The sequence below is a fragment of the Diadema setosum genome, chromosome 10 (assembly GCF_964275005.1).
Source record: "Diadema setosum chromosome 10, eeDiaSeto1, whole genome shotgun sequence".
Lineage (NCBI taxonomy): Eukaryota > Metazoa > Echinodermata > Echinoidea > Diadematoida > Diadematidae > Diadema > Diadema setosum.
The window spans coordinates 12,859,812-12,885,311 of NC_092694.1; the positions used below are offsets into that span (position 1 = coordinate 12,859,812).

At 40.0% G+C, this 25,500-nt stretch overlaps 1 protein-coding gene across 1 annotated transcript; it reads right to left on the bottom strand.

Annotated features, from left to right (window-relative positions):
• Positions 1-355: 355 nt before the first annotated feature.
• LOC140234312 (uncharacterized) lies at positions 356-25,150 on the bottom strand. Its single transcript, XM_072314373.1, has 12 exons — positions 25,015-25,150; positions 17,114-17,196; positions 15,867-15,869; positions 13,823-13,931; positions 11,794-11,929; positions 10,252-10,512; positions 8,242-8,360; positions 6,048-6,087; positions 5,370-5,449; positions 4,922-5,031; positions 4,026-4,176; positions 356-3,245 (listed from the first exon to the last, which is right to left on the bottom strand). Exons 1-12 carry the CDS (start codon positions 25,069-25,071, stop codon positions 1,446-1,448), a joined length of 2,949 nt encoding a protein of 982 aa, XP_072170474.1. The 5' UTR covers positions 25,072-25,150; the 3' UTR covers positions 356-1,445.
• Between the last annotated feature and the right edge of the window lie 350 nt (positions 25,151-25,500).

Genomic DNA, 25,500 nt, shown 5'->3' on the forward strand with positions numbered 1-25,500 from the left:
ATAAGCAAATTCTCCTTGAGTCTGCTGGATATCTAAATATACTAACACATTACACACTCTTGGCATTTGGGCTTTACTGAACTGTTTTTCCATCGGTGGGGCAGAAAATAATCTATTTGAGAAAATATCACGTTGCAAACAAGGTGTGTTTCAAAATTAATTCTTAGTTGCAGGATCAAGATACTGCATATAATGGCAAAAGGATCAGTCTTTTCCCTCTTGTGACGAGTAGACAGGCCATGTCTCCTCCACGATCGGGGTTCTACGAGACCACATGAACAGTTGCCGGGGTGACGAAAACTCACCACAACGAATTGCACAGGAGCATTTTAATTACAGTCCAATCTGTCTTAGTGACCACCTGTCTACAGCGGCCACCTGCCGCATACGACAACTAAGAACAATTCCCTCCGAGAGAAAAAGCATGTTAAGAAATCTGTCTACAGCTGCAGCCACCTGTCTATAATGGCCACTTTTTCCGTCTCCCTTGGGTGGCCACTATAGACAGTTTTGACTGTATTCCCCTCCTTTGTTCCTAACAGCAATGCATCAAGCTTATCTCAAAACAATTTAAACACTCAATCAAGACAAAAAAAAAAAATCAACAAGTACACAAACTTGTGTACATTTTGCCATGCCATACATATTGCTGATACAGGGTTGTCTGTTCAAATAATTCTATCTTTGGTGCACTTCTCTACTAATTCAGTATTTCTTGTTGGGGGGGGGGGGGGGGGGTGGAGCAAGGGGTGACATTTGAACTCTGCCTACTCTGTTATATCTATCTAATTATGTTTCTGTTCATATTTGTGTTTTGGGTTAACTATTTGGCTTGATAAGGCAAGTTGGGAAGGAGGGAGAGGGAGAAATATTAAAATACACCAGTAGCACCCCAGTACCATTTGCCACATTAATAATATAGAATACATTCCAACCATAGGACAAAAATCTCTGCTATTACTACACAGTTCTAAAATAGCTGCTTGCTAACACTCTTTGCTCTTTTAAATCTACAAACCCCTAAGAGTTTCATTGCACATGTCACATTATCAAAGTGTCATTTCTCGTAACATGAAGTCTTGATTAATGATAAGTACTGTGCTTTAAATCTCTGCATTTAGGAAAAAAGTGCTGTATCACATATATCGAAAGTAAATCAGACTTTTTGGTTTAATAAAGTTAATGTCAGTTCATAGAGAGGGTCGACTTGAGCTGTTCAATACAAATTACTCACATGATAGTTTGCATTGTCCACACATCATAATATGCAAAAGACAATGCTGTGATGGAAAAAAAAATATAGCAACATGCTACAAACAATTAGAATAGTCTGAATCAGAAAGGACACAGGAAATACAGTCATACCACAAACCTTGTTGAAATGAAACAGAATAACTACACCGCTTTAACAAGAGAAGTTTAACAGCCTACCACGTCACATTTCATCACCTTATCAGGCAAGACACACATAGATTTGACGGGCCTATACAGTCGTTGTGGCAGAATGCGCCGCACCCTTTGCACATCACCATAGCCTTCAGGCGACACGTGCACTTCCCGGCGAGCGTGGCGCCCTCTGGACTGTCCTTGCCACCCGAGGGCAGCAGACTGCTCTTGCTAGTAGTCGTTGGGCCAGCCATCACGACGGAGCTCTGGCACGAGCACACCGAGTTCTGCACGGTGGAGTTGTTGTTTGACAGCGGCACCACTTTTGCCACGGTCACTTGGCCGTGGGTCGAGTCTTTCAAGGGTAGCTGGATAGAGCTGCTCAACGCGTTGTGACCTGTTGCCCCATTAGCAACACTCACCTTCCCGTGAACCAGGCTCACGGTGCGGTTCTCAGTACTCGCTGACGATATCTGGGACACCTTGGGCGAATCCGGCGTGGTCACTTCGCTGGCCTGTGAAGCGCTGGATGAGCCACTCGTCACTGTGCTTGGGGGTGTCACACTTGCTACTGCCTTGCTGGATGGGAGCGTTATGTACGTTACTGTCTTGGAATTATTGCCCACTTCGCTGGAGACTAAAGTTGCGACAGAGTTGGTCGTCTTCACATTAGACTGCTGGCTGTTTTCCTGCGATATCCTGGCTGTATTGCTGGGTAGCAAGCTCATATTGGACTGAGACACTAGTACAACACTCAGGCCTGGCTGGGTCTTAATGATTATAGGTTTAACAGTCTGCACCACCGGCTGGCCTTGTGTTGAATTTGATACTGTTACTGTCAATACTTTACTAGGGGTGGCCAGCTTGCTTTCCCCACTTGATACGCCTTCTATATGCACCCTGGTATTAGCCCCACTACTCACTGCAGTGGCATTGCTCGGCACGATGGACTTCAGGTTCATCCAGTTGTGGGATGTCGCCCGAGGCCGTCCCAGGATGGCCGGAGAGTGGCTGACCGGCCTGGCAACGCCCTGGGCATTGCTGGGCACCAACCTGGCCTGCAACTTGGCAGTCGTTTGGGCCTTTATCTGGGCCAACGTCCTTGTCTGACCATGATGCGCTTTGGCGGCCATCTGAGCCTTAATCTGAGCAAGAGTTCTCGTCTGCGATTGGCCTTGCTTGGCCTGCGTCTGAGCTTTGATTTGCGCAAGAGTCCTGGTCTTCAACTGTCCGCTCTGTCCCTCCGAATCGAGTCTTTGTCTCTTTTCTGGGGATTCTTCCGAGTCTGAGGGCCGTTTCACTGACAGGTCTGGGGGTATAAGCTGTGCGTTCCGCTTCATGAGGTCATTGATCTTGGTGACATTTGTGCCGCCCGCTGCAGCACGCTGGCGTTGACTTTCGGCAGCCATCGTCGACAGCAGCGTGCTACACGAAAATTCCGCTGCGTTTGTGGGCGGAATGCTCGGGCGAGTCAGTATTGTCGCTTTCACGCTTTCGGACGACCCGCTGCTACTGCTGGTGACGCTGCTGGCGCTACTGCTGCTCTTCGTGCGGCTGAGATCCTTGGATGAAGTCTTCAAGATGGAGACCCCTCCTGCCACCCCATCTTTGGGTACTGAGATTTTGAGAATGATCTTCGCCGGTGCCTCCTGCGTCTTGTGGCTCACCACGACGTGCTTTTGGGGCTTTGACGGCGACGCCTTGGTCACGGTCGCGGCAGAGGTTGTGGCACACGGAGATGAGTTTGAAGATGACTTGTGGATCTTTGGCGGTGTTTTCGACGACTTGGTGGGGCTTGGGAACTTCGATTGCAGCTCAGGTACACTGGACTGGCCCCATACAGGTTCAAAATGTTTCGCCTGGAAGGACAATAATGAAGAACAAGCAATATCATCTTGAATGAAAACAAACTGTTCAGTCATAAATTATGCTAGTCATTTAAAGCACAGATGACTACATTAGCATAAATACATAGTATACAAAACAAAACAACAAAATAAGTCTTTTTCAAATCTACACTCATTAATACTCTCCACGAGCCTTTGACAATGGGGTTGCTCCATAAAGATTTAGATTTACAGCAATGAATGATTTGTCCACAGCGCCATGATGGATAGTCTTCTCAAAATTGGTATAATGCTGTAAAAGAAAGAGAACATGAAGAAGAAAAAAAGAAGAGGAGCAAGAATAGGAACATGGAAAACAAGAAGCAGGAGGAGGAAGAGGAGGGGTGAGGAGGAGGAGGAGGGGAGGGAGAAGGAGGGGTGAGGAGGAGGAGGAGGAGGAGGAGGAGGAAGAGGAGGGGGAAGAGAAAGAGGAGGAGAAGAAGAAGAGGAGGAGGAAGAGGAGGAGAAAGAAGAGGAGGATGAGGAGGAGGAGGAGGAGGAGGAAAAGGAGGAGGAAGAGAAGGAGAAGGAAGAGGGGGTGGGGGAGAAAGAAGGGGAGGAGGAAGAGGGGGGAAGAGGAGGAGAAGGAAGAGGAGGAGGAGGGGGGAGAGGGGAGAGGAGGAGGAGGAGGAAGAGGAAGAGGAGGAAGAGGAAGAGGAGGAAGAGGAAGAGGAGGAGGAGGAAGAGAAGGTGGAGGAAGAGAAGATAAAGAAGATAATGAAGGAGAAGGCGACAAGCTTGAGGTCCTAGTACCTTCCAGGGGTCGAGCCTCGCCCGCTCCTTTTCCAGTTCAGCCTTTAGCTTGGCCTGCGACTCAGGGGTGAACTCTCCGCTGGCCAGGCGCTCTCGCCACTTGGTGCACGCCCGGGCAAAGAACTCATTATCGAGGGCGGATGCTCCAAGCCTAAGAACATATATACAAAAAAAATGATTATCCAGCAAAGGGCAACTCTCATCATACAGGGCTCATGTATTCAAATTATGCTCAGTCCAAATTTGGCTTCACCAGATTCTGTCTGGATTCAAAGTAATGATGGTGATTATGGTGAGATGACTGTGCCAATGAAAAAATAATTATAATATTGTTTTAGAACAAATCAAAATTGCCATCATTATTGTGAATATCCTGAATCTCATTATCACTCAAAGTACAAAGAGTACAGTAATCAGTTCAAAATGTACAAACAGCACACTTCCTTTATTCAAAGTGTAATGCCATCAAAGACTTTAAATCTAATAAAATTCATAGTTCATGTGAGATTTAATGAAACTTCTACTATTCTTTCTGACTGATGTCAATCTACCTCTATTAAAGAAACTGATTTGAACCAGGAATGGCACTGCACTACATATATATTCCTTAGCACAAGCCTCGTGACGACACTCTAGGAGATATGAAAAAAGGAAAGAAAGAAGGAAGAAGCAAAGATAACAGCAAATTGCCCAAACAGTCCAATCTCAGTGCTCATTTGATCAGGAAGACAATAGACGCCGTACCACAGCCGGAACCACCAAGAACATACAGTAATTGGGGCCAAATGCTGATACAGTTAGGTTAAGTTTGACAGCATCATCTGAATGCTACAGAATAAACGAGCACCATAAGTCAAATCTTTTAAAGTGCTGTGGTAGATGAAGGGTTAACTCACCTGAGGCAATTGTCACTGCCCTTGTAGCGATCGTTAGACGGGAGAAGCTTCAGCAGGCGGTACTGATAGTGAGACGGAAGGCTGGCAAAGGTGTGCTTGTTGATCAAGGCCTTGCCGTCAAAAAAATAATCAGATAATTTCATTCACTAAGATGGCTGAAGAGACATCAGTAGAATATATGAAGCAATTACCCCAAGCTAGGGTTATGTAGCTATGAAAACTATGATAAAACTATGTTGCAGGTCGTAGATATCAGCTTCAGTATCAATTACAATGATGCAACCCTAACGTAACCCTCTCCCAACCCCAAGACAAGTTTTATTTCAGGCAAACAATAAGAGTCACTTAAATATGTTAATCTGGTGTCAATATTAATTTAGTATCTCACATCACAACCTACTGAACAGAGTTGCCCTGTAACAGTGAGAGAAAAGTCCAGTCAGCTTACCTTGAGATTAACATTGGCAAGAACTGAATTGGGTGTTTCAAGGTCTACGTGGGGTCTCCTCTTGAAGTCTAGATAGGGTGCTGCAAAGACAGAAGACATTCGCAAACATTATTTAGTTGGAGGAAAATAGATACAATTCTACTCCAGACATGCTACACCGCTTTAGTCTTTGTGATACTAAAACATCAAAAGTGCTTGAATACAGAATTTGCTAAATGGCATGACACAAAGGGACTTATACCAATTTGTAGGCGACAAAAAAATGTCAACAACTCTAAAATTGTCAGCTGCGGTACATGACAAGGGGTTTGGCGTTAAGTTTTTAACGGAAGAGTTTCACAACTAAGCGCACAAGTGTGCTCATACTGTACATACTGAAACTCTGAACACAAATAACTTTTGGTATTTCTCAGGTTAAAAACTTTTTAGTGTTGTACACACCGTTTAAATCCCTGGAACATAAATGTTTCATCGTTAGATTGTAGATTGATGTTGTATGACTCTCTAAATTCATGTTTCAAAAATATTCCACAGAGAACTGGTGGTTATAACCCTCACTTGGGTTTACTGTGGACAATAGATACATACACTTGAGCATACACATGCAATTTATCATATTTCCTACAAATACACTGCATGAAAGAAGAAGAAAATATGTACACTGGAGTCTCAACTTACATGAGCCATATTTTTTGTTCTTCTTGTGTCTTCGTCGTGGCTGCATAGAAAGAAAAAAAAAAATGAAGCAGTTCAACATGATGCATATGAAATATTTAGCATACGAACAAACAATACAACAGCATAAAATGTATTATTTAGTCCATTCATATAGCTTTGTTTCACTGTCAGTCGGGAAGTGCTTGAATACTGTGTCCCAAAAATCACTGGACTCTTGGCAAAATATAATATGTAAATGCCTGCCACTATAGTAGTGTCTCTTGAACTTAGAAGTATATTATGACATTATTAGGTCATACCCTATATAAAAAAAAACAAAAACACAACACCCTCTCTAGATCAGCTTTTTTTCCTATTCCAGCTGTGTCATCATCCTCCTGTAACATGTGTGGTGAACAATAGACACAAATATGTACCTTACCATATGTCAAAAATTTTCAGAAAAATTTGCACGAAAAAGAACATGTGATGCTGTTGTGAGTGAGTGTTGGTAGTAACACCAAATGAATATAATGAAAGCAGACAAGCACTCGGAGAGCGCAGACCTCCGCCAAGCAGCTCATTTCCACCCATACACGCATGCTGAAAATTGCCAAATTTCCCTCCAAAATAGCAGGATACCGATCGAGATCCCAATCTTGAGATATGTACATGTGAATCCCACTAATGATGAAGAAGCCTTGTGTTTACCTCATCAGCTTCCTGCATGCCCCATGGCGCCTTGTGCAGAGCATGCGCTCTATTGCGCGTACGCAAACCTCAAATACGCGCAGCTTGACCTTCCAAGTTCATTGACCCTATTTGCCAAAAGATAGAAAATCTTTCAAAACTCATAAAATTTCCCCATCACTACCAAAATTTAGTCATCTGTTCCTTGTGTCATTAACACCTTTTCCGACAAAGTTTCATCGAAATCCGTTCACAACTTATTTAGTTATTTTGCAAACTGACAAACAATCAAACCAACGGCAACAACAACCTTCCTTGGCAGAAGGTAATAATAGAAAATGGAAACTAAGAGTGAGAAATGACGGAAAGGGGTCTGATCTGAGGAATAAGTAAACAAAAGAAAAAAATGATGAAGATAGCTCATAGAAATAGAAGGGCAAGGAAAACAGTAAGGAATAAAATAAAAACCTAGAAATGTCCACTGCCGCGCAATGCGATTGTATCCTCCTGCACTAGCAGCAGCTTTTGCTTCATCTTCACGTTTGAGCGAGGGACAAAGATCCCCTCAACTTCTTCAAACAAAAAGGTGAATATTGTAGATAGCTTGTAGATTATGTCATGGTAGACCTTCATACCAAATTTGAACAAAATCCGTCAAGAAATGTAGCCTATAGAGCGCACACAAACCATCCACCGACAACATGACCTTTGACCCTACAAAAGACGGAACACCGGGGGCAGCACATCCAAAATTTATAGGCTTGTAGATTACATCATGATAAACCTCTATACCAAATTTGAACAAAATCTGTTCACAAATGTGACCTCTAGAGTGCACACAAACTATGCACAAAAATATGGCATTTTACCCTATAAAAGACAGAACACTGGGGGCAGCATCACCCAAAGTTATACATGCGGAGATTATTACCAATATGAAACTCCATAAAAAATTTCAAAGAAATCCGTCAAGGTTTGTGGCTGCTAGAGTGCACACAAGAATGTGACGCGGCGGCAGCGGCGTAACACTGCAGAATCCAAAGTATCCTCCGGCATACATGCCAGGGGATACAATAAGGCACCCATCGGCTTCGTAAAGTTACGAACGACTTACGAGCGACTGGTGATCAGTTCTTATGCTGAATTATGGAAATTCTGATAAGTATAGCACATCAGAACTGATCACCAGTCGCTCGTAAGTTGTTCGTAACTTTACGAACAGCTTTATGAAACAGGGCCCAGTTCTCACAAAATATCCAACAAACAGACGCCCCAGCCTTTCTGACTGATATATAGGGATGATTTGGCTCAAAAGTAGGAAAGGAAGAGCAGTTCCCATAGGAGTGTGAATTGAACTGATCAAGAAAAATAGGCTTTTGAAATAGAAGCTGGGAACGGACAAATGTCAGATTCCTTCCCCCAACTTCAAAATGATTGGGAGGTCTGGGTAAAGGCCAGGGCATACTATAACATCCGGCAGTCCACATGCCAACTTGGAAAGCGGCATGTGGGACTGGGGTCTCACCTTGCCGCTGAAGCCAGGAAGTGAGGCCAGGATGTCACTGATGGTCTGAGACCTGGGCAGCATGGGGAGTCTGGTGTCTATTTCAGGACTGGCTTTGAATGCAGCATCATCTTCCTTGCCTGAATAATATCAAAATTAGCAAACAAACACTTATACACACTAATTAACTTTACAAAAAAGGGATATTTTTCAAACATTATATTATCCAATTAAGTTGTTTCTTCCCAAACTTCCAAAACTTACTCTTCCACTTTTGTTTGTGTTTTTTTTTTTATTTCTTGGTTAGAAGATATCAAAAAGTAAAGACAACAAATATCAGTTACCAAATATCTGTTTCCTATTACACCTACGAGACGTACTAAACTGGTTACACATTGATTTCAAAGCATGCAGGAATATTAGAGACAATTGAGCCACAAGGGTGTGTGGCTTAACACACAACAGACAAAATCAATTCCGGAGCAGGAGTTCATGTTTTCTTTTTATATCCCTGTGCAAGATCTAGTCAACTCCACATCAATGCTTTCGAAATGCTTATCTGTCTTTCAAAGTCACAGCACACATACAATTTCCTAATCAAGAGTAAAAACCTCACATCAAGTTGGAAATAACCATACCAAGAAAGGTAGCAGTGACTCTTTGTGAACCAATATGGAGCAGATTTTTGATAGATAAACGGGCTAAAACTTGATAAATATTTCTCCTTTAAGGATACAAACCGCTTCATTCATGCTTACATTGTGCAAAATATTTGATGAATGCCTTTGATGAATGAAAATGTACACTGTGAAGGGCATTGGAGGTTAGACAATTCAAATGTGATTTAATTATTAATTGCTAAAGGATAGGGTGCTTTAAACCAGGGATCAATATTAACTTTTTTTCTCTGGTAGTCATTCTGGACCAATAAAATCTTTAAATCTTGAATTTTGGTTGCTTGCAATAAACGGAAACATAAAAATCCATTTTGAATCTGAAATGCCTGATTGGGCCACCAAAGGATAGTCTTTTTGGAAATTCAGTGACAAGCATCAAATTTTACTGGCCCTGCACAACCAGGCAACCACTAATTTTGAGCCCTGTATAAGCCACAACAATCATTGTTTGATAACAAATACACCGCATTACCACATGGCATATGGGGATTATGCCCTTTGTATAGAACCACCCAATTCTGAAGAATTAACCCTAACTTACCTGGGCTATTTAGCAAGCTTGAATTCCTGGGGGGGGGCCATTATGGCCCCCCCTTCAGATCTCGGCCGTTGATCGCGCGATCGCCGCAAAATTTTGCATGAACATAAAGCCGGATGTAATCTACAAGACTGTTAAGTTCAATTTTCAAAAAATTTGCAGTTTTTATTTTAAATTAATTAATTATGCAAATATATGCAAAAAAACTCATTTTCGTCTATAATTGGCTTATAAAAGCTTATGGAATGCTGATTTTTGTTTTAAATTTTCCTAGTGACATCCCGAACATTTGTACGTAAAAAGAAAATCAGTATCAAAATTAATTTCCTATGTTTTCTATTGTTTTATCATTTTTTAATGTATTTCCTTGTTTTTTCGAACTTTTGTTTTTGTTGTTTTTTTCAGCAGAATTTGTCATACACATCTTTAGAAGCATAGCTATACTAAAATACATTTATTTCAGCCATTAAAATTAAAAATATGAATCTTTATATGAATTAATTGAAAAAACACAATTTGTATTGACTTTGTACACAAAATCACGTTTTTGAGCAATTTTGGGGTGGACGAACATTTTTTGAAGGGGCGTGGCTTCGGAACGGTATGCCCGGTCGCGACAAATTTGGTCTCAAAAGTTGCGCGAGACTTGAAAGTAAAAAGTCAGTGAGCGGCGCGGTCAAAAAATTTTGCGCGGCGGAATGGTCGCGGAATTTGTCGAGGGGGGGGCCATTATGGCCCCCCCCCCCCCCCAGGTAAGTTAGGGTTAACCCAAACGTGTGCAGAAAAACAGACAGAACAAGTCCTTTGGTCACTGACCTTCAGGTTTGTCGGGTGGTTTAAGCGGTTTCAGAATGATCCGCGGCACAATTGCCTGCTTCCGGCGGTGTCTGTGGGATGACGGACTGTGAACCTTAAGGACGCGGTGTCCCCGCTCTTCGTCCGCGCTGGTCTGACCCAGCGCCTCTCCGTCGTCGGTGCCATTCGTGGCGCTCCCGCGGCCGTCCAGCGGATGGTCACGCTTGAAGCGCTCGACGGACGGTATGGCGTAGTGGGCTCTCTCTGGTAGGATGCACACAGCTGCTAAGAAAAACCACAATCACAGCACAGTTGTACTGATTTCCATGTAACATATATATATTTTTAACAAAACTTGTTAACCCATTGAAGGCGAGTTCCTAGCATCAGCAGGTGTCTATGGGAAATGCGTATTGTAACAATATCAGCCCGTCCTCAACGGGTTAACCCTAATCAGGCTGGGCTTTTTTGGCTATGCTATATCCTGGGGGGGGGGGGGGGCGGATTCCGCCCCACATTCAGATCTCGCCTATGGAACGCGCGATGGCGCCGAAAATCGGCTCCGAAAAACTTTTCTTATATTTTATATTAATTAATTATTGTAATTTATGCATAAAATCAGTTTGGGGCTCTAAATCACTTCTTTATGCTCCAATTAAGCTAATTTCTTTTTAAAAATGTTTCTTGTATCATTCTTCTGAGACATAGGATAAAAAAAATCTGTATCGAAATTAATTTCTTATGTATTTTATTGTTTTTTGAATTTCTTATGTATTTCATTGTTTTTTGACCTTTTGTTTTTGTTTGTTTTTTTGGCCAAAATTTGTCACAGACATTTTTCAAAGCATTATTATGCTAAAATAAATCAATTTCGGCCATTCTAAGTGAAGATATGAATTTTTATGTGAATTAATTGAAAAAACACAATTTGCATTGGATTTGTACACAAAATCACGTTTTGGAGCAATTTTGGGGTTGACAAATTTTTTTCGAACGGGCGTCGCGTCAAAACGGTACGCGCAGGCGCAACAATTTGGGTCTCAAAAGTTGCGCGATACTTGAAAGAAAAAAGTCATGAAACATTGCGGCGGGAGCTTATCGCGTTGCAAAGATATTGCGCGAAACGTCGAGGGGGGGCGGATTCCGCCCCCCCAGCCTGACTAGGGTTAAAGCTATCTGGGCACAGTCATTACAACTAGGGATAACTTTGGTATGAGGAATTCAAGTGTTCCTCTTCTTACAAAAAATCATAAAATATAGTGGAGATTTGTAAGCACGAAATGAGAGACTGAATACAAGGCTATGTCAACATCATCTCTTTTCTGTTGCAAAGGTCATTCGGATCAACATATCAATGCTTCACTAATACATGTGACCACGAAAGTTCAATAAACTTCTTTGCTTTTTGCCTGATTTTCACAGAAATTCTCACTGTTCTGCTTGCTTCACTTTACTAAATATCATCTTCCAAGGTCAACCTGATTATGGAGGAGGGTTTCTCTTTGAAGCTACATGTATCAGAAGAATACGGAGGAAGGTTGGGGTCAAGTAAAGTAAACTCACGCCTCTTCTTGACGGGCACGTAAGGTTTGTCCATCCCGTCGTCAGCTGTGGTATCAGTTGGGTGAGCTGGGAGGGGATCTGTCCCGTCTTCCGAGTGCATCTCCAGCATGGCCGCCGCTTCCTTGGGCAAGTCGACCTTGTTTGAGGATAAATCAAAGGTCAAAGGGTAAAAGGTTATGATCTGCTGTCACATGGTTAAAGTTAATTGTCAAAGGTTATGTCCATCACCATTTGACTTTATCCATGTTGGAAGGAAGCACTCACAATAAACACTGACTGCTTCCTCAGTACTTTTCAGAACTACTCATGTCCTGAAGCTCTGTTTTGCTTCCTCTTGATACAGTAATATGTTACTATGTTTGTCTTGTGAGTTACTTGATAGTATTTGATAACTCATAGAAAGGCATATGAACACAGAAGCCCACATGTGTCTCAGCAATGGGAGAGGGGAAGACTTTCCACATGCATCCTGTCTCAATGTAACACTTATTGTATTAGTACCGGTATGACATTGTGCAACTTTTACCGCAACTTGTACCAGATAGCTTTTGCCTGACTGACACTGGCATTTTTCCATGAGTAGCCGCCCACGCATATGTGTAATTACAATGTGCAACACTGCAATATATATCTCACCATATAAAACACACCCTTTCACTTCATATGGGTAATGATGCTATTCCAGAATACATTAATGTACAATTTTGTATGTGGCAATCTTTCAGTCACAGTTTCATTCGCTACAAATGTAACTGCTTCCTGGAAGCCAGCTAAGTTTCAAGACAAGCCTGCCTATTACTAGTCACCAAAACTGGAACATCCATACTTCATAGCGATATGCAAAGAAAACTTCTCGATTGTATAGAAAATAACAATTCATACTCTACAGTGCGAGACATGTATGGATTATTCACTGTTACATACTGTAATGCGATATCTGATTGAACATTAGCTCACCAAGAAACAATTGTACTGTATATATGCACATGTACAGTCTTTTTCTGGTGAGCTGGAAATGGGATTGCTATCAAGCTGTATCACAATTGGCTGCAATTTAAAGCCTTTATGTGCCAGGAACTTATCTGTAAATTGCCAAGCTTTTTCATCAGCGCCAAGTTATGTCTTCCCAATTTTACCTATTGTAAATAACCAGGTAATAGCCAGCCGACTCCAAAAGAAGAATGTGCCTTAGGCCTACAGAATGGCAAAAATAGTTTTGTTTTGGTCTTTTGATTTTAAATAGCGTGTTTCACATAATGGTGTGCATATAATGAAAGGCTGTAGCATCTGTTAAACATCTGTTCCATGACCAATGTACTGTAAATGTACATGTACTTTGTACATGTAGCAGCATCTTTTTTTCTTTTCTTTTTTTCTTTTTTTAATGGCATGTTTCGAGTAATTTGAATCTTGACTGGATCGCCTCGGGAGTCACTGCTTACCATGCTTACTAAGAGGAAGTGTCCTCAAATATACTGAATAGGGACTCTCTATAAAGTACCGGTAAAGAAAGATTGAATAGTGATGTTATGAAATGAAAATATTGAATGAATTTCACAAGTCATCTCCACGCATTCCCCTTGACCTGATAATAAAATAAATTCAAGCCATTAGCATTATCCATATCTTCTGGAGGAAATAGGGAAAATAGTGTGCTCATTTAATGTCCTAGAAGAATGACTTTTTTTAAAACTAATTTCTCTGCATTCCTTGAATCCCAATATTCATGATAGGGTTTGGTTTTTTTATGTAAGTCCCTTTCCATAATAATGATTCAAAGGCATAACATACTACTAATTACAGGATAAGAAAAAAAAAAAAGAGAATCATAGTGAATGAACATTTAGTCGTGGTACAAGTTTCTTTATTGTTTACTCCCATGCACAACACACACATTTTACAAACCCACACACAAACACACCTTCAGTATTCTTTATTACAAATGAATAACACCATCTCATATTTCTCCATCTTCTGAGACGCCTGTCCTATCATAAAATTTCACAGGTTACAGAGTGATGGGTCTTACCCGCAATCCATAGACACCCATCAGACCACCCACTTTGTAGAATGTGCTGTCACGCCCTCTGGACCCCGAGTGTAGCATCGCATTGAGACAGGCTAGGGGAACAGTACCACTGTGGTGGAATGAGAGAAACATAGATTTACTGTAAAAGTGGAAATTTTCGCGGTGTTGAAATTTTCGCGCATTTCGCACAACCAGAAACTAGCGCAAAAATAAAAGCACGCAAATATTTTTGCCTGCCATATATGTTCCTCTGCATGATGTCTTGATTCCGCGGAATTAAAAACACGCAAAACTCTTCTTACACGGCAAATCGCAAAAAATTAGGCGTGCAAAAATATCCACTTTTACAGTACACATCGTAACAAGGTGGCTCATTCATTGGCATGCCTGTCTTGCCACAAAATGCTTTTACGTGTAGTTCTACTGTAGCTCAGCTCAGAAACATTCTGCTTTTGTACAATACCCTCTAGAAGGAGATAAAAAAGCTTGTCATTCCGATAAGACACGAGCATGGACAACTGTCAAGTACTGTACAGGGGGAGGTCCCATGGGTGAGAGAAACACATCTTGTGCATGTGAAGAGATCCTACAACAAATTGTACTTCACTTCTCCTCCCAAAGAGCAGTGCAACCCCATTGTGGTAGCCTGCCCCATCATAGATCCCAGAAACACACAAAGATGACCGATATTAACCCCTTGTAGTTCACCATCCCCCTCCCCATTACCATTTGTCACCACATCTTATCAACCTAGAGACACCATGCCATACTGTATGAACAAATGTGAATAAATGAATGAATGAATGATGAATGAATGACTCATGAGTGAGTGAGTGAATGAGTTCAATTTAACAAGATGACTAGACTCTATCATCCTCAGTGAGAAAATAAGAAAGGACACTTAATATCATTAAATCTGCACAAAGTTCCGTTTAATAGAAAACAAAATCAGATATTACTGTACCGTATGAAACATTAACAATGTACCGTGGATATAATAACAAAATGATGTACAGTACAATACCACAGACATGGATAATGTGGTTCCTGGGATTTGAATGGTTAAAGTTCTCTTCATGGTAGGCCACCACGTTGTATTTCAATAACATCACAAACATGTGTACTGTAGTGGAAGCTAAATATTACCCATACTTTGAAGTTTGAACTGTTAACATTGGTGGAAACATCAACATTCTCATCCATGTTCTACAGTACAATGTAGTTAGTGTTACTTAATTCACAATATTAGCACGGTCACTTCAAATGCACACACACAAAAAAGTTCAAATGTTGATTCAGTAAATTACTACAGAATATGATCTTTAAATGAGAGGATACTGTTTTGCATTCTTGATGCCAAATAAGCCACAATGAAATTAAGATGGACTGCTTGTGAATATCACTACATGTATGCAAGATATGAACCAAACTGGTGTGACTTTTTTCTAAGCCTATTATTTTGCAGTAGACATTTGAATAGTTTGGTTGAGATGGGGTTTGAGTTTTCCAATGTTTTTTTATGTGATTATTTGAGACAATGAGAAACTGCTTTTGAAATATGAAAGAGCATATGATTTGAATTCACAGTGTACATGATGAAAACTGGTTTTGAAATGGCCAAGATATACCCAAAACAAAGTGATCCTATAATATTTAAAAAGGTGGGATCCACCTTTTATCAGGATTGCTTCGTTTTACATTGTTTTTGGATATCTCAGCCATTTCTAAACCAATTTCCATCAAATAAACTTTGAATTCCTCTGAGAATTGTAGGCCTCTTAACATTTCAGAAAGTGGTTTCTGAATATCTCACAAAAAGTTAAAGGCTGAATTCTCACATCAACCAATACTATAATATCCTTTAAGTAAAATATGGAAATCACATTACTTCCTCTCATAGTAGGCACACACACATAGACACACACATACTCAAACACAGCACTGGTATATTATCAATATAGTAAGAATGGCATGCATCTAAGTGTATGATTCACAAATACAGGATATAGAAAATATTATTACAGTGAGAAACAAGCTTCTTTACCTTCTACATGGCCATTCCAGTCAGCAGGTGTACGGAAAAGTAAAGGGACAAGAATAAATACAGAGTTGTTAAAAACATTCAGAATTTTTTATAGTGCAGAGATGACAAAACTCAATGTCCTCCAACCAACACAACTCATACGAGATAAAATAAGAATGCAAATGTCATAGAGTCACAGGATGTGCAGTATGCACATGCTATTTCCTCAAAGAAGACAGCATACTTTTGTAGATGCTACATGTACAACTGAAAACAAAAATCAGCTAATCTTTACTTGTATCATGATCTTTCTTGAATGGCAAATATCTTGGGAAAAAATAAAACATACAGCTCACGCAGTATTTGCCTTGTGGCTACAAAATGTATTTAAACAGCAATTATGAGCAAAATGCTGTATTTTCTATATTACAGAAAGAAACATTACAGTTCAGGGCAGAATTGTAGGTGAGAAATATTTGAGATACACTTTAACTCTATGCAGTTTAAAGCATGAAGCGTTACCATTGTAAACAACAAAAAGAAACTAAATAACTCTTCTCTCATAGAACAGCAATAGAAAATTCTCAGTATGCTGATCTCTACGACATTCATGCTTACAGTTATACTTCATTCTGGTTATTGAAGATTGACATGATTCCGATAAAACCTAGTCAAGAAGACAAAAAATCTGACAGATTTAGAAATACTTCTTGGCATACATAAAATTATCATTTGAATTATAACTTTTCAGTTTATTTGCAGAAAAGATCAATGGAGCACTATCATAAAAATGGATGGAATGCATATTCTACACACAAGAGTACAATCTATTTGCATGTGTACAGGATGATTTAATTCTAACTGGGATAATTTGCATAATTTACTCAATATTCCATCTATGAAAATACACTTTCATTGAATGGTGTGTACGGTATAGAGATTATGTCCTCTGTACACAACAGTGTGCAAAATTGATAATATGCACTTATTTCCACCTCCCACATTTGCAGGCTTATTCTAGTCTACTTGTTTGTTGCAGCTGCCTATGGCAACAATTACCATGGTAACCACATACGAATACCTACTCCCACATGGATTGTTTAATAGACTTGTGCTTGTAAGAGATCTAAATCTGTCGGACTGAATCAATGAATGGTCGACGTCACGCACTCAGTCGACTCACAAATTCCAACCCACAACACCCCCATTCAGGGAGCTAGCGGTTGCTAGGCAACCAGCCAGCTGAGCAGGCATCTCCCCTGACTCACTTGATGTCCTTGAGGTTGTTCTCCTGGATCTCTCTCAGGATCTCCTTGTAGCTCATGGGAGTCTTCAGGTGCTTCTCCAACACCTGCATGGGAGGAAGAAAACCATAGTGTGCTTCAGTATTACGAAGACTTGTACACTGTACACTGTACATGCAGAACATGTTTTTCAACAATCATTACAGTTTCAACTCATTGGCCCGAATTCACGAAGGTGGTACAAATGAAACCATGGTTTAAACCATGGACAAAAACCATGGAGCGCCAAGTGTCGCACGGAATATTTTGTTACGAAATTGGTCATTTCGTCGACAAAATGACCGTTTCATTAACGAAATTATCATTTCGTGGACGAAATGTTCATTTAGTTACAGAATGTTGCCATTTCTTTACAAAATAATCATTTCATTGACGAAATGACTGATTTCGTAACGAAATATTCCATGCGACACTTGGCACTCCATGGTTTTTGTCCATGGTTTAAACCATGGTTTAATTTGTACCACCTTCGTGAATTCGGGGCATATAGTTTTAAGTCATGTGTACACAGTATATACTTTGTCAAAGGATCTCTCATTGTAGCCACTGCAAGAACAGCAGGCAGAGGGTCTCTACACAAGACTACCAAAGTCAAGCCATTACAGAGGGCCATGACCCAGATGTGCTCTGAGTCTTTAATACCAGTAACTTTGAATGATCAAAGTGACAAGATCATCATTTCTGCTGCAAAATTCCTGTGGATAACATACAGTGTACATTAAGTAAAGCCATGTTTTCAATGAAAAACTTATTTGACCTATTAAACATCCTTACCACTGTACATTTTACAAATGGAATACATTTCTGGATGGAAATACCCCGTACAAGTACTTATGAATTTCACAAGCTACTGAAGTACAAATTTGTACATGAATAAAGCAGTTTTGTTATAACAATTGCAAAACTGTGGCAACTCAGGGGAAAAGTGAACAGCTACAATGTACTTCTGCACACAATAAACAGACTGTTGTATTAAATTGAGGAATCACTGAATTGTAGGAAAACATACAGCCTGCTTGATTTACATGTTGAGAAAGAAAAAGTAAAGAATACTGAGCAGGAACTTCTTATAGGAGTATCTTTTATAGCCTCAGAGTAATTAAATCAATCATGACTTTGTATCTAAGGATAATCTGTTTAATAGGGGAGAACAATATGGACATTAACATACAACATTGTATCCCCCACACTGCAACCCCCCCCCCACACACACACACAAATCCCTGATGTACAATATACATAACATTGTACGTCGATGTACTGTACAATGTAGGGCAATTTGTCAATCAGTTGCAACATCCCTGATGGTTTACAACTTGAAATATTAGCATATGTTGCACTATCTAAAAAAAAAAAAAATAATAATAATGATAATAATAAATAAATAAATATGTTTCACAGGTACTGTAAGCATGTCACATGCATACAGCCCATATCCCTATTGCAAAACCCTTTGTGGCCTGCAGTGTACATGTACAAATGTGTGTACAATGTACATTATGTACATTGTATCAGTACCTACAGCTGTTGAGAGGGCCCTATAAACTGTTGAGTTCTAGATGCTTTCTGGTGATATTTTTTGCTTTGCATTTGAACATTTGACCATACAGAATGAGCTGTTGAATAGTGTTATCAAAGGATGAAAAAAGAAAATAGTATGTTGGCAGATACAATACACACATTTTACTCACTATTGCAAGCTGAACGCAAGTTTCTTCCATTGGGCATGTCATCAATACTCTCTAACCTGTTAACATTTTAGCATGTCTCTTAAAAAATATAAAAAAAAAACTTGTGGAATTCCCTGTACCCATATATTCAATTTTTAATACTACATCGGTACTGTGCAGTGTATACCAGTACATGCATTCATGATACATGTACATGTACATGTACAGTAAAACAGGTACATTGTACAGGGTGTAGAAATGTGCATGATAGACCCCGTTTACAGTGCGAGGTTCGGCCGCGGCCGGGTCTACCTTCATTTCAGTGTAAACGCGCAAAAGGCCAAATGCGAGGCCAAAATTGGCCTCGCATTTGGCCTCGCTCTGGAGGTGGTCTCGCCGCGGCCGAGCCCGGCCTTTTCTCAGTGTAAACGCAAACTGGGCCAAATGCGCGGCCAATTTTAGTCTGGCTTCCAAACCCTCTGCCTGCATCTTTCGCTATTCAGGATATTAACCCCCTCAACGCCGAAAACTAGTATAGTTTAAGGTGGTTTTGTCCTGCAAAGGATTTTTTCCTTCGGCAAAGGCCTTTGCCCGAACGGCGACTTTGTCGCCACGGAATTCATTTGGCAAAGGGTCTGAAAACCAGACAATACCAAATTGCATTTGTTTACAAGCAGAGCGCCACTACGACAAAATATTGAAAGGTTTGAATCAAAAGCGCGGCCGAGCCCGGCAGTGTAAACGGACAAAATTGCGGGGCCTGGCCTCGCAATTGAGGCTGGGCTCGGCCGCGGCTCGGCCCAGCCCCGCACTGTAAACGGGGTCATAGACATTGACCATAATGAAAATAAAATATATGATTACATTTCTTTTACAATCTCTAATGAACAAGCACTCATATCAAATGAAGTTTTAAAAAATCATGACTGTAAAAATATCACTTTCTTCTGGCATGTGAAACAGTGAAAACATACATTTAGAAGACCACATACATGTAACTTTCTTAATAACAATGTTACTGTTTATGGAAAAATGAAAATAAATGGGGCTCAATTGTGCACTTGAGATAATCTGCCCCAGTCAATACTGAGATTAAATCAAGCAAAATTATCAAAGCAGAACAAACATTGTTATTGTTTAAACTTTAATACGATAATAAAATCTCTCCACTGGGGACCTCACAATTGGTAATATGTTTCTGGAGGGGAGCTCATACATGTATACAGGTACATGTGTACATGTACACAGTAACTGTATGTACTGTACAGGAAAAGGACAAAAGCAAAATAAAATAAAATAAAATAAAACTATGCAAACAGATAAATGTATTCACTTCTTTACAAATATATATTGTACTGTAGATGTACATCTCCATGTACTGTACATGTATACAATGTAAAAGTACTGTGACAGTACAGCTGTACATTTTTTCAGTCCCGTACTGTTCTCTCATACACCCTCTCATAGAACATCTCGTACCTGTAGGCAGGCAGGCAGCTACGTACCGATGTACATTGTAGTGTATGGACAATGTGTACAATGTACAATGTACACTGTATGTATTGTACTGTACTTGTACAATACATACAATACAGTGTACATGTACATGTATATTCCATGAGAACAGTACTTTGCTAATTGGGATCTTTTTAAGACAATACTGCCAATGGTTGAATTGACAATTGAGAAGCCCACTGATGACATGCAAACAAAGTACATTGTACATGTGCAAACTGTATTACATGTACATGTTCACTTGTACACGTACATTGTACAAATACATGTACATTGTACGGATGTACAGCTGTACATTAAAAGAATTTACATGCATCCCTTTTCATGAGGAAAATCTGTAATTTCAGGGAATAATTTTCGAACACAAATTTGATTACAATTCCAGCTGATGAACAATATTTCAAAATGTATCCTGTACACTTCTATGGAAGAAAACTGCTATACAAAAGTTGGTTTGTGTAGCAGTGGTGTAAAAATGCATAGTAAATTGCAATGCGATAGCAGGAAAGTTATTCCCTGAATTTCCCACATGGACACTTGTACAATGTACATGTACAACTGTACCTTTGAGATGATTTACAGTACACAAGTTTGTGTTTTAATAGAGTGAGAAGGCACCATTTCTGTGAGTTGTTAAAGGGATGGTACAGTATTGGTGGAGATGAGAAATGGGCTTTTAACTTTCTGCGAGATATCAAGAAACCACTTGTTAAATAGTACAGAACATACCATTCTAAGAGGAATTCAAAGTTTATTTGATGGAAATCGGTTTTGGAATGGCCGAGACATCCAAAAACAAAGTAAAACAAAGCAGTCGGAACTACTGTACATGTAAACGTGGGTCCCACCTTTCATTAGTATTGCTCTGTTTTGGGTATCTCAGCCATTTCAAAACCAATTTTCATCAAATAAACATTGAATTTCTCTTGGAATTGCATGCTCTTTCATATTTCATAAGAGGTTTCTCATTATTGTTTTGCGAGATATTCAGAAACCACTCTAGAGATGTCAAAGGGGAATCAAAAGTTTATTTGATGAAAATCGGTTTCGAAATGACTGAGATATATCCAAAGACAAGGTGAAACAAAGAGATGCTAATAAAAGACGTGGCCTGTCGCCTTTTAATATCGCTTTTTTGATATCTCAGCCATTTGAAAACCAATTTTCATCAAATAAATGTTGAATCCTTCGTAAAATTACATGCTCTTTCATATTTCATAACAGTTTCCTCCCCTCAACCAGTGCTGTACAGTCCCTTTATGTAAAAACATTGTACTCATGCAGTAATTCAACAGTAAAGCACATACTGAATAAAATAATGTACAAAAGTAAAGGGAAAGAGGATGTGTTTGCACTGTAGTACATTGTACCATACAGGTACATTTTATTTCTCAGAAGACATAAATTTTAGCACAAAGACTTCTTTTATGCCAATTACACTTATACAGAGTAGTAAATACAGCACAATATAATTTCAGGTACACTGTAAATTAAAGGGTGTGTACAGTTCTGGTTGAGGTGAGGATTTAGCTTTTAAAGTTCCGTGAGAAATTCAGAAACCAGTCTATGAAATGTCCAAAAAATGCAATTCTAAGGGGTATCAAAAATTTATTTGATGAAAATCGGTTTTGAAATGGCTGAGATATCCAAAAACAAGGTGAAACAAAGAGATCCTAATAAAAGGCATGGCCTGCAGTCTTTTATTATTATCACTTTTTGGATATCTCCATCATTTGAAAACCAATTTTCATCAAATAAACGTTGAATCCTTAAAATTACAAGTATGCTCTTTCATATTTCAGAAGAGGTTTCTCATTATCTCACCTAGGAATGTTCAAAACATGAATCCCCACCTCAACCAGTACTGTACACAGTCCCTTTAAAAAAGATAATGGATTTCAAAATTACTTTAAATCTCAATTAACATGCATACTAAGATGCCACTTGAATTTTTAGGAAAAAAAATGAGAAAAATGAAAAAAAGTTAACTGGATTTTTCCACTGTTGAAATTTCTCCATGTGTACTACAGTACAGTATGTGTGGTATGCAGTACAGTACATGTACAATGTACATGTATGAAGCTGCATGAATGGACATTTCATCATCCATTGCCTACAAACTTGTATCCCCAATGTCTACTCGTCTCTTTGATCTTTATATCATTTCCATGGTCATTCCCAATTTACATTGTACCATGACTAACAGAATACAGTATGTTAGCCATGTCTAAGAATACAAATATGGCAATATTCTACAGTGTAGGCATGAAAAAAAAAAACCAACAACAACAGGACATCATGTGCAAAATCTAGTGCAATAATCATATAAAAAAACTACAGAATAAAACAAGTACAGCTGTACACAAACATGATGTTGCATTATTATTTATTTTGTTTTTCTACTGACAAAAATTGGAAGAGCAGAATAGTCACCTACACTTTACATACTGTACATTGTACACTTGCATCTCGGGTCCTTACAACATTAGCTATTTACACTGTAAGCCTACTTTTTAATGGCTGTTTGTACAACATGTCAACTGTCTGTGACCAATTGTCCGTTGCAAGTGAACAATACAACACTTTAGCCCTGGGTGTCTATCCTCCTACCTTCTCTTACAGTACTTCTTCACTTTATGTAAAAAGTTCATTTGAAACAGTAACTGCAGTATAACCACCCTCCCCCCCCCCCCCCCCCCCCCGGGTCTTGGAAATGACACACCTCATCAAGTCTTGCAACAACTAAAAATTTAGACTGAGCAAGCTGCTCTGCTGAAACAGCCTCCCAACCCCATCCCTACACTGGCCCAAGTTCTGGGGGTCAGCTAAGTGCATTCTGCTGAAATTAGCCAGCAGAAACAAATTGTTACCGTCAGGGTATAAGTTGCTGGCTTCTGTAATGCTTACTGGGCTGGGTCCTGATGCTAGAAACTTGACTTGCGACTAAACACAATTTCACATCAAATGGAAGTATCACACAAAACTTTGCGTTTGATCAGAATCAAACACAAAGTTGTGATTGATATCTACAATGTACGTACAAAATCAAATATCCTTTCAGCAATGGACTTGCCTTTTCATGCAAAGAATAGATGCATGCAATTTCGGGGACTAGCGCTATTTTCTTTTTGTTTGGGGGGAGGGGGTTCTCGCAAGTGGACGCATGAGCGTTTAATGTCAGCTTTCCATCAGAATGGACTGGCCTGCTAATTTTAGCATGCGCATTTATTGTAGGCTAGGAATATGTGCATTCATATCGGGGAGTAGCAAGCGAGTAGCAGGTCATAAGCACTTTTTCTGTAGGCATTCGCCAATATTTATGGCAATGATTTCATCCTTGATTATTGTGTTTGTAATGGCATCATTGGTTAGTATTTTACACTAGTATTAGTTAGTGCTGATAAGGTTACTGAAACTGCAAATTAACCAAACGTGTAAAAAAAAGCACTCAAACTACAGTGTAGTCAGAGAGCACAGACCTCCACCAAGCCAGCAACTCAATTTCTAACACACATGGATTTCTAAACAATATCTAGATCTCGAACTAAAGTCGCAGCCTTTTGTTTACGTCATCAGCTTCCAGCTGCATGGTACCTTGCCCAAACAGAGCACGCACTTAGTTTGGCGAGTGTACATTGTATGTAAACCTCCAGTATGGTCATGGTCATTAATGCAGTTTGAACTCCCACCAGAGTTCATTGACCTTATTAGCTGAAAGATAAAAAAAAATCCTTCAAAAATCAATAAATATTTCCGGATCACTACCAAAGTTTAATCATCTCTTTCTTATGTCATTATCAACTTTTCCTGCAAGTTTGATGCCAATCCATTCACAACTTTTTGATTTATTTTGCAAACACACAAACCAATGCCGAAGATCACTTTAGGAAAAAAAAAAAAAAAAAAACACCTTCTTCCTGGTCAGCTGTTGCTGGTGGCAGACAGAAAGATCCGTCTGTCCTCCGGAATCCTTTATTTTTTTTGACGGCATCATTCTCCTCCGTAGACAGGGGAGCCAGACGCAGCGCAGTCTCCACGGAACATATCCCAGACGACCAGATAGATCTATACAGACCGATCTTTCGCTCAACACCATCACTCAGTTATCAAGCAATCACACTGTCCTTTACGTTAATTTTTTATTACCTTATTTGGCTAGATTATGCTTTGCTTTTGTTTTTGTGGATTAAAGGTAAATGACTAATATGTTACATCTGAAAATCATTGGTTGAGCCAGGGCAGCCCAGGTGCAAGAAAAACTTAAAAATTGGTCATGATGATAACTCATTAAAATTGATAATCCAACATTGATATGGATCATGTGGATGGAACAGAGTCAATCAAGGCTTAGCATACAGTGTGGACAGTCATGGACATGAATTGTAATTATAGACATAGTCTAGCTAGATTAAAAAGGGGATAAAGAAGACCATGAGGCCAGCTTTCCAGCTTTTCGTCTGTTCTCTGGGGCGCTGACTGGCTGCTGCTCAAAAGGCGAGTGCAGCGACGACAGCAGCAGCAGCGATGAGCTGGCTGCCGAGTGTGTTGTGTGTGTGTGGGATGTAGGGCGTTCGAGTGCAGCAAATGTGCTGGGGAATTTTGCACTATGAAAGTGCATAAGCCGCCCGCAGTCACAAAACATTGTGAGGCGATGCCTCAAAACATGTCATTAAAACTCACCATTCGGGCCGCTTCTACCCATGTTCTCCCTTTGTTCCTCCTTTTCCTGTCCTTCATGGCTTTAGGTTATAGAAAAGCGCTAAAATAGCGCTGGAGTTGCCTGGAAAATTAAAATAATCTTGAAAACATCCTCGCTTGTCACAGCAGAATTTCTCACTCCCAATCCGCCATTTTGCGACAACCGTTGACCTTTTCATGAGCCGAGTTGACCTCTGAATACCGAGAATTAATTTGCATACGACTGAAAACACAGAGGCGCGGACAATCTCACATGCTGCCAAACTCAGCCGCGAGCGAGAGAGCGAACAAGCTCAGCAAGATTCTGGGGCCTAGAACAAAGGGGAGGACGATGGGAAACCTACCTCCTCAGCTTGGACAATGGCTTACATTTTCATTTTGTGTGTTTCTAGTTTATCTTGTCATCATCTATTTCATACGGAGCGCTTCGTAATGTGAGGCAAACGGGGATGCACATTCTCTCACTGG

What these genes read in the sequence shown, in the direction of transcription:
- LOC140234312 (XM_072314373.1), bottom strand. Translation starts at nt 25,071, where the DNA reads ATGAAGGACAGGAAAAGGAGGAACAAAGGGAGAACATGGGTAGAAGCG. An exon ending in ACCACCCGACAAACCTGAAG is followed by an intron (nt 8,361 to 10,251) that starts GTCAGTGACCAA and finishes GATATTATTCAG; the next exon opens with GCAAGGAAGATGATGCTGCA. An exon ending in TTGCCAATGTTAATCTCAAG is followed by an intron (nt 5,032 to 5,369) that starts GTAAGCTGACTG and finishes TTTGACGGCAAG; the next exon opens with GCCTTGATCAACAAGCACAC.